The sequence below is a fragment of the Nothoprocta perdicaria genome, unplaced genomic scaffold (genome assembly GCF_003342845.1).
Source record: "Nothoprocta perdicaria isolate Ctin4 unplaced genomic scaffold, notPer1 scaffold_4, whole genome shotgun sequence".
NCBI classification, from domain to species: Eukaryota; Metazoa; Chordata; class Aves; order Tinamiformes; family Tinamidae; genus Nothoprocta; species Nothoprocta perdicaria.
In genome coordinates this window covers 5,729,424-5,739,989 of record NW_020455643.1, presented here as the reverse complement: position 1 = coordinate 5,739,989, position 10,566 = coordinate 5,729,424, and the positions used below count along the sequence as shown (strand labels likewise).

At 35.1% G+C, this 10,566-nt stretch overlaps 1 protein-coding gene across 1 annotated transcript in view; it reads right to left on the bottom strand.

Moving 5' to 3' along the window:
- Window positions 1-1,780: 1,780 nt before the first annotated feature.
- NAALADL2 (N-acetylated alpha-linked acidic dipeptidase like 2) overlaps window positions 1,781-10,566 on the bottom strand; it is a 224,557-nt gene continuing 215,771 nt past the window's right edge. Inside the window, exon 14 of the mRNA XM_026045231.1 lies at window positions 1,781-2,609. Coding sequence (XP_025901016.1) covers window positions 2,411-2,609 — 199 coding nt within the window. The 3' untranslated portion in view covers window positions 1,781-2,410. The remainder of the gene's footprint in view (window positions 2,610-10,566) is intronic.

The window sequence follows — 10,566 nt, the reverse complement described above, 5'->3', positions numbered from 1 at the left end:
GAGAGTACTTTGAAGTCTGCTATTTTTAAAATGGTTATAGAAGGACATCAGTGAGAAAATAAGAGAAATGTTTTAGTGGGGAATTATATGGTTGAGAAATGATACAAGAGGGATACTCATCCACAAATATTTCCCTGATTTTTCATGAATGCAGTTTGGGCTACATTACAGGAAGGGTTGGAAGACTGTACATATTAAGACTCAGGAAGCAGTTATTAAATTTATCTGGCAGATTAAAGACTTCAGAAAATGTTAGTCTCTATTTTTGGTCACTCAAGGGCATCTGACCTTATGCAATTTAACACTGCAGGTCCTGACTCTAGGAGGAGTCAGTAATCTAAAAAAAATTGTTGCTAAACTCATCCTTAGAAGAGTGGTCCCTATTTGGAGCTATAATTCAAATGTAACRCAGATAGTATATCCACAAATATAACCACCAAATAAAGAGCATACAGCTCAAATGTGACTATTCCAACCACCTATGTAATAAAATAATAAAAATCACGAAAAAGGGTATTAAAAAATTAGATACAATATTACTCTTCAGAAGTTCAATTCCCCCTGCAGTAAGCAGAATCAGCACCTGCATTAGGAAAAGAATAACCATTTAATCTTGCCTATGAGATGATGAAAAAAGATACGAGTTAATCATGTTCACACTCCCTCCCTATATCATGAAGATATTGCCACTTCAACTCTGGTTGTACAACTRTCTAGTCCACTCAGATCAGGGATGCTTTTGCCTTTGCTATGATGACTTGCACAGAAACGCAGCAATAGCATGGCTGTACCTATTCTGCACCAGGTAGGTGCTAGTAAGAGGTATGTTTGCCAAGAACTTTGGAGAAGTAGAGACCTGGAACTGTAAACAAGTCTTATTTTCCATTCTCTGAACATGTACTTTAAAAAGTATTGTAGTACTTCATGACCTTGCATCCTTTCACCAAATTCTGCACTTTGAAATCTTCCCGAGGGCCAAATTTTCTTCACTAATATAGAGACTTTCTCCATTTGTATTGCAACTTGAAATGTCTCTGTAATGTTTTCACAGAAAAACGGATAACAATACGTTTCAGATTTCTATCAATAAATTATACTTCAATGTGGAATTCTTGGAATCCATATGGATTTTTTTTTTTTTTTTTTTTAAGCACTAGCCCTCTCCTTCCCCGCTAAACAGAAAGCATGAAGACTTGCAATTCTCATGTCTGCATATTATCTCCTCGGGGTTCAGGACAGTGCACRCTCTGATACCTTCACTCACAGATTGCTTCAGGCTGACATGGAAATGGTGTAGCCACAGCCTTTGTATCGGAATTCCACAAGGAACAACAGGTTTCAGTCTTAGCCATGCAATATGGTTCACCAGCTTGTACCTTCAGAGATCACTGATGGTTCTSTAGTAGAATGTAAACTACGGTTGGCTTCTTTTTGATAGCAATCCAGATCCTATATCCAGGGCTCTACTGCTGGACAGATCGATCCAGCTTGGAACAGTGGGCACTGTGGCCAAGTGGTGAAACCTTAAATGTTTTCCTCAGAGTTTGAACTCTTCATTTATTCCCCTCCAGAAATGTAAGGAGACCTTGAAGTGAGCTGCTTTGTAACCTGCAAAGTTATCAGGCCTGTAGCCTTAAAAGATTAGGCAGTTCTTTCATTTAACATAAATCTTCAAAATATACATTTTTTTTCAGATCTAAGAATTGATTCAAACTTTCCAAATAATGTAAAATCTTCACATACACTTATCTCCAAGATTTAGTAGTGGAAAAGACCCCTCTATTTTGTACAAAAATTAAATAAGCAAAGGTCATCTTTATTCCCAGAATGGAGGTATTTCTTACTATTCCACATGTGTAAAGATTGTTTTCAGAAAGTTGGATTAGGCTGACCAGAGTGTTTTGAGCATTTCCTGATTAACATCAGCATTGGTTACCCAAGGAAATGCAGGGTAGCATTGGAGAAAAAAAATGTTTTCAAAGATTTAAAATTATCTGAGTAGTTTGAATCAACAGGAGTTATTGAAAGCTCATCTGGCCATAAATCTGGGTTGTCTCAGGAGCAGGTCTTCAGTATATTGCAGGACATACTCAGTACTTTGGAAGACTAAGCTCTTAGTAATAAAAATTTTTTTTTTCATTTAAAATACAGCAGATGTCCTTACAAAAAATCATACCTTAAGTGTTATTCYCTCTCATTATGTTTTATACATTCAGAAACAAGACATTTGAGATACACTGCAAACAGTGCAAAAGACAGTTTTATCCTTACAAAAACACGCATTGCAGTACCTTCAAGTGGCAGCYGAAAGAAAAGTTGAGCAAGGTTTCATCCTCAGAGAAACCCTGCTCCAAGTYGAACTTTTGTTTTGCAAGTTGTAAACAAACGCCTTGGAATGCACAGAATCCTCTCATTTCTTTCCAGCCAAGGCAGTCTCAAACACATCAAGTCCTGCTTTGAAGTAAACCTGAGCTGAATTGATGCTGTTCAGCACCTCTGACAAGGCTGCTTGAATGGTCTCATTTGACTGACGTAGCTTGCAGTGCTCCAGYGCCTCTAGCAGTACTGAGAACTGGCTTCTTCTTTCATCTAGTCTGTAAAGAATATTCCTAAAAGAGAACAATGGTGTAAACCTTTTACTCAAAACAATTCATCMGAATCATCAAGGATCCCTTCAAGCAAATGAAATATGTTATGTATAGTAAAGCTGACCCACGGCAATTATAGACCAACGACATATATACTACGTCTTTCTAAATTGCATCTGTCTATACCTGTCTATTGATGTCAGTGTATTTACATGGAAACATTCACAAAGTTTGTCCAAGAAATCTCATGCTCCTCCTTGGGCATTTAAGATTTTCTCAAAACCATGAACCTAGGTCTATCAAAACCCCAAGAAATAGTTTATGTCTCAGCTAGTTCTGCCAGAYGGAAAAGATATTCTTCCTTTTCTGCCTACTGCTGTTCCTTAGTTCACCTTTCAAAGGTGAAACCCTAGCTGCACTGAAGTCAATGGTAAAACACTCATTGTCTTCAGCAGAGCCTTCATCAATAATCCATTGTGCCAGCCGGCCAAGACCAACCCATCTTTAATGTCACACACCTGATGAAGGAAATAGGTCAAAARTACAGCTACATCCTTATGAGACAAAGGTCTGTGTTTTTGTATGATAATATCTGYCAGATATATTCAATGACTTTCATAAAAATACACGCAAATGTAGGTTCCTTTTGAAATGTCTGCAAGAGGTGTTGAAGACTCAGAATTCAAAGTTAGCCTGTGATTTCAATGAGACTTTGAAGCAGGATAGAAATGTTATCTAAAAGCAGGTGTAGTCATTAGCCTAATTAGAAGAGAGTGTAAATATCATAAATCTCCACCCAGGGGCTCCTTTGATTGTAAACAAGTGAGAGAAAATCAAAACAGGAAAGCTGCAAGTGATCTGGTGTAGGACTTTATCCTTAAGTACAGGGAAGGCGTTGGGGGGATGAAAAAGAAATTTTCATAGAATTTTCACAGAATGAAAATGGCAGGAARTCAGGGCAACTCGCACACTCCACCAGTGGCCTGACTGCAGGACAGGTCACTGGCAACTCCAAATTAATAATAAAACTGCCAAGTATATCCACCTACAACATAGATGAGCACAAAAGTGCAACTTCTGCAGATTACTGTAAGAGTCAGCTAAATTTTAAGATCACCAAGGAGAACGGTAATGAAGTAGCAGAATAAATGATATCACAGAACATCTACAATCCTTAGCCTTGTTCTTCAGTTTGTACAGATGCTTCAAATGAGGGCGATGTTTTTCAAAGATCTGAAATTATTTCTATCCTCAAAACACAACTTTGTTGCCTCTGTATTTTTTACCTTATACATCTGGGAATATCAACAAAATATTAACTTTCCTTTACTTTGCAGTTACCTATAWACTTTGCAAGCCATGACACCTTTCCCTGTGGCATTCTTCAATTTTTCAGTTTTAGAATTTTCTTATCTCTGTCAAATCTCCATCAAATGAGGAAAAAAAATACCCATTGCTAGTTTATTTTTTCATGCCTTTTCAAGTCAGAGAAGAGTTTTCATTCAAAATTACACACTGACTGGAAAACATAAGACCCAGTCCTAGCACAAGACATCACTGTAGGACCACAACATGTGTAGGAATATCTTTTGTTTATCATATGAAACTCAATTAATTGAGCATTCCTTAATATAAATTTTTTGTGGCCTACATCTTTAAAAGAACATTAATTCCAGCCTCTCTCCTACTTGATTAAGTACCTACCTTCACCTTTAACTGTTTTGATAATATACATGTACATATAGTCAGTCTGACTCACGCAAAGGAGAAAGACACTTCTGAAAGGGAAGTGTAATATGTTACTGGTGACACTAACAAAATTACAACGCACATCACTCATCTTAATGGGCTTGTTTCAATGACACATAACAGTGACCTGAAAAGTGTAACACTGAGCTAGAAAACCTAATTAATAACTTCAGGCAGCACCAATAAAAGAGATAAAATATCTCCATACAAGTCAGCCTTAGTAAACTAAGGTAAAGAAACTTATAMAATGAATTCCAAAAGAATCTCATCTATAACTTTTATGAGCCTTTTGTAGGTCTATGGGCATATGCATTATTGATGAATATAATGCCTTTATGGTTAAATGCTGTTTTTCATTATCACAAATACAGGTGTAATACTACTCTCACCAAACTGAAATGAACATGACAAATTCCAGAACAATAAATCAAACTAGATAACATAATGGCTTTACACGATGATTTTGGAGATTATGTTAGAGCAACTGGAGAGTACAGAAAAAAGTAGATTACTGCATTATTCTTGTCATGAAAAAGGATTATTTTGTGTTCAAGAAAAGTATGTATGCGGGTAACGCACAACAAAAGCTGAATTATTCAGTTGCTTACAAATAACCTCCTATCTACGAGCCAATGTGTACATTTTTGAAAAGAAAAGTAATTACTAAACCATTAATTTATGGCAGCAAGTATACAGTCCTACAAGAAATGAGATCAGCTTGCCTCAGTGGAATATTTATAGATAAATGCTATAGGCACCCTCTGTCTTTTCTAGTTATAATCCAGTGTGCTGCTTATAGTCCAATAGAGCTACTTCAGCACCCTCACAAATCCAATTTTATAAATCTCTAAATTATTTTTCTCATCCTCTCTGAGGACCAAAAAAACCAGCATCTTTACCCTGATAATGTTCAGTTTTGAATGTGCTTTTCTTAGCTCTATGTAGGAATCTTGTTTTCATTCACATTTGTAAAACACAAAATAAGACTGCTACTGGGTAAATAAATAAATAAATAAATGCATTTTAACAGAACTATTTACATGTCGGGACTTTAGTTCCATAGGATGTTGGCTTATTACAGGAAATAAATAGTACAACTTCTTCACCCCTGGAAAAGGCATCAGCTGATCTACGCTCGTTTGTTTATACTTGTTTGCATCAGAAAATTTTACAGTGAAATTACAGAAGAGTTTCCTTCTTCTTCCTCCAGGTCTCTAAGCCCTTTGATCTCCATCAATATTTTTTCCTTCCTATTTTTTTAAGCCTTATTGACAGCCACGTATAGTTTACTAACTTCTTATCTATAGAATGATGCAATACCTCATCTTAATCTCACTTACTGTTTGAGCTAAAGGACATGCTGACCCTTAACTGAGAATATGTAGTAACTAAACATGAATAAAGGGAGTCTGAAAGTAGTCCAGATTCTAATCATAAAAGGACTGAGATTCTCCAACAGGCTCAAGTAAGAATTAAGAAGTCTAAATAGTTTAAAGACTGAGTTTGAGTAAATTTGGCATATGCAATATACCTTTGTGCAAGGGCTGAGCCTCAACATTACTGTTTGACTCTCAATTTTTCAACAGGTGAAAATATGCCGAGTTTGGTTAAGTTCCTTCTATCTTTCATTGGAGTAAATAAGATCAGTAAGTGATGGAACTGGTGCTACAACTTYAACAGTACAGAATGATGTCAAAGAACCGAACTAGAAAGAAAAGTGAAGATTAGGATGCAAAATATTCTTCCAAAGTAACAAGTGGTTTTTTATAACTGCTAAAGAGCTTTAAAATCCTCTAATACTTTGTTCCAGTAATTTCTAGAACAAAGACTACCTATACTTGAGTGATTTATAAATTTACCAAAATAAAAATAATTGTATTTTAAAAGGTTACTTGTTGGTAATAAATAGTCTGAATGACATTTGTTTTAATATAACATAATGTAGTGATAGCTATTGGTAACAAATGTGAGCATGCTGCTCATAGATTGATTTATGCAACAGCTAATGTTTTTCAAATGGAGAAGCATATGCTTATGCTGAATAATTTGGAGGAAACTATTTTTGTTTTAAGGATATCTCCATCTGGAAAGCAAATTCAAAGCAGATGTGCTCCTATTTTGAAGGACTTGAGGGAAGTGAATTAATAAAATTGTTTCGAATTGGCTCACTGCTGATATTCTGAAGCCTTCATAGTGATTTTTATTTAAGGAATTACATATGTAAAACATCTGACTCCTAGAGAGGAATACTGTTTCTAAAGAAAGCAGACAAAGCCAGTGTCCACAGTGCCTGCTGAAATAAACTGGTTTGGTTTCCATTGYGAGCATGGACTACCTTTTAGTAACTCCACACCACAAGATGTGCAAGGCCAGCATCAACATAGGCATAAAGGTAAGAGGTTACTATTTATTAAAAAAAGAAAAATGTGTGGCAATATGTCCATTCAATAAATGTCTRAGGTTTTTTTCTCTTTCTTTTTTAAATTAAAATCTACAACATTCAGGCATAGAATACTGACAAATTTTTGTCACAGTGAAGATATATTTCATGTTAGCAATTATAGCAAYTGAATTTCCAAGTATTGAGGCCTGGGTAATATCTTATAAGAGGAGTATGACATATTGGACTCTTGCCCCTTTTAGTAGCAATTAATTCTTATTTTTTTATTTTGTTTGAGAAAAATTATCAGTTTGTAATTCAAACATATATCAATGATTCCGGACTTCTATCCCTCATAACTAAAATGTGGAATCATATATTTCTTGCATCTAAATAATGCTATAGGCTCCACCACTTAAAATAAAAATAGAAATAACGTAAGAAACAATTAAGTTTCAAATTTGGTAAATTTGAAATCTAGTACATTATCACACATGCACAGAAATCAAGAACTTTTTCTCTGCAATCAAATATTCTTGACCTGGATAAATGAGGAAGTATTGTCTTCAGGCCCATCAACACTGTTTTAAATTATAATATACAGAGACATATTCATCATATCAAAAACATAACRGGTGTGATGCACCCTACAGACAAGGCTGTAAATGTGTATAAATAAGCTGAGTCAAAAGGACATAAGAAAATTCACTAGTACATATAAGAAAAATAAATGAAGGCAAACTATGTTTAATATTCCATGCCAAGGAAGTGAGAAAACAGGTTTCCAGACATGACATCATACCTAATTATAGTTGTTTTCTACTTCTGCAGGTGTAATGAAAAGATTTTTAAATTTTCTGTTTAAATAAGTTTTTAACTCAACCATATTTAGATCTCTGCAGATGCCTAATTCACTATTACTTACGCCTCAATTTCTCTTTAAAAAGTAATAGAATGACAAGACAACTTCATGGTCATTTACGTATTTGCAGTTCCAAAGGAGAAGCCATGTGAGTTGCTGCTCGGATGGATCAAGTGTTTTGAGCACAGCTTAGACTCCTGTTACTGCCTCTTCTAAGTATTAAGGAATAGCATAATTCAGCATGACAGCAGTCATGAAAAAAATCATAAGGCACAGCAGGAATTTATTAAGCGCATTATCAAGCTGGTAATTACTACTAAATGTATGCGATGGCAAATATGTTGCTCCACTTGCAGRTGAGTATTAAAGTAAGAGTCCACATCTCAATAGATGAAAGTATATGTATTTGTTCTAGGTGATGAATAACCACAGGTGACTTCTTTCTCCACAGTTTTGTGGTTTGTGGAGGCCAAAGCCAGAAGTAGCCGCGTTTTTTATATAACGTTGTAAGTGTGACATAGGATCTTAAATCTCATAAAGCAAGAAACTGAGGAACAGGGAAAGTGAGTCGAGAGGGTAATAATATTTCAGATGCTTCCAAACAGCAGGGAAAGAAGAAAACATCGTRTAAAGCCAGAAGGAAGAAGATGTGGATGTTGACAGGAAAAATGGATAGGGAAGGACAAATAAATCTACAGATTTGCCCGTGCAAAGCAAGGCACAATAAGACCAACTGTGTAAATATAGTGAATATCTATTCTAAAACTATATACAGCTCCATTCCTCTCCCCAGCAGCATACTAGTATTGTATTCACAAATTTCATATGGCTGATAATATTATAAAACTAAACATTATGATTTGTTCCTGCCAATGCTGCACTGCAATAGTCCTATTGYAGTATTTCCCACACTAAGAATCATCAGCACAACACACCATATCACTCTGCTCCATCCTGCAGGATGCAGAAAACAGAAACTTATTTTGCATGTCATTGTTCAGGTCAATAGTGAAGTTTTCACTACATTACATCAAGGAAAATATATAGAAAAACTTCCCATTTGAGGCCACAAATTAATAGTTCATAATGAAAAACAGCGTATCTGCAAAAAGCCTATATAATGAGACAGCATTAAGCCTATATAATGAGRTAGAATTACTGTATTGTGGAAGTTCTTGGTCATTTTTTAAATGACATTGTTTTACATGTTTATCCATGTCACTATGTAAGATTAGCAGGTCTCTAGAAATGTTTGCATCTTTAATGCTTATCCTCTATAAAGTCAATGAGTTGCTTGTTTACACATGGAGATTTAAACGAGGACTTTAATCTTCCTATTAAACTTATCTCTAGAAGCTAAAGTCTTAGGGTATGCGATTTTGGACACCTGAGAATCTGTTGCAGTTTATCTGCAAAATAGAAGTAAATCCAATAGACTCTGTACATGTATCAAGAATAAATATAACAAAACCCAATCTGAAAGGAAAATATTTGTTCTAGTGAACAATAAACTCTTGAGTGCCATGAGATTAGCAACAAAGCAAATTACAATTTGGCGTGGTACTAAAAGCATATTTCATCTCATTATGGGAAATTTAGGATCTGCAATCTTTTGTTGCTTATATTGAGTATTTCTTTCAGCACACTGTAATGCACTGATTTGTTTTTCCCTACTTTCTATCCCACTGAAATGCCAATGTCATACCCAGGTACCCACGCAAAAATGAGACAAAGAAGTTTTCAATATACACAAATGAGCAATGAAAAAATGCCATGTTTATCTTGAAAACAGATTATTTATCCTTATCTTTCCAGTAACTAGGTATGTCAGTTATTACCTCTACTTGATATAGCACAATGACACTTCCAACACTCCATAAAAAAATTCCATAAAAAAGTGATAGATACATTTAATCTTAATGGATAGGATAACCTTGGCAAACTATGGAGGATGAACCTGCAGTAAGAGTCTTTACATAAGTTGACTTTTAGTCTTCAATAAAATTGTTAAAAGAAGCATCAGTCACAAGATAAGTATTCCTTAAACTATCTTAATATATAAGAATATAAGAATTATATAATTGTTATATTAAGAATAAAAACTACATTTTAACTGAAGCAGAAGCTACTGCCTAAGCCCTTATTTTGCCCTTTTTTGCTYTCTACCTTCAAAGATTGAAGACATAAACTCTGTTAGACCTTGTAGCAAAAAGATATAACCTCTATATCAGAATACCAAAAAGTCTACACATGGACCTGGCGGAGAAATGAGGCTGACAGGTAGACAGAGGCTATGGTGATGAGCAAAATATAAGAAATAACGTGAAGTACAGCAGGAAGAGGAGAAATGGTCTTACAGTAGGCATATGTAAGATTTGAACTCTACATTTAGAAAGACCATGAAGATACTTGCTTGTTATGTTATTTGTGATACCGCCAATAAGAGTGCTTTGGTAGGTATTTTTGTAAAGAGATGAGAARGAATAACATTAGTCTTTTAGAAAAWGCTCTAAAGATTAGCAGATGTAGAGAAGACAAAGATGTTCATAAAAAAGACCAAAAGGAGATGCATCACTCAGCATGGATGCACTTGCCCGACTGCCCAACATATCAACATTCACTTACAGAAATTAATTTTGTTGTCCTCTCACGGAAGCCATGCAGAGATTTGGTTAATCAGTATCCTAACAGGGGCCAGCTCCTACTTCCTTGACCTTATTAGACAAGCTGCTTTCACTGCAGGGAAATAGCTCCCGGTCTTTCATTTGATCCATGTTTACTTTGTCCAAAGCACCCTTTGTTTAGACATGCCAGATATAAAAACTTCTGTCTTTCTTTGCAGGAAAATATATGTTCTTTTTGTGAATAGTGATGAAAGTAARACTTTTTAAAAAATATACATTTATCAGCACTTAGAGAATTATTTTCTTTAACTGCTGTGGCTGACCATCTCATTGAAAGGACAATATGCTTGAGATTTTTTTTTT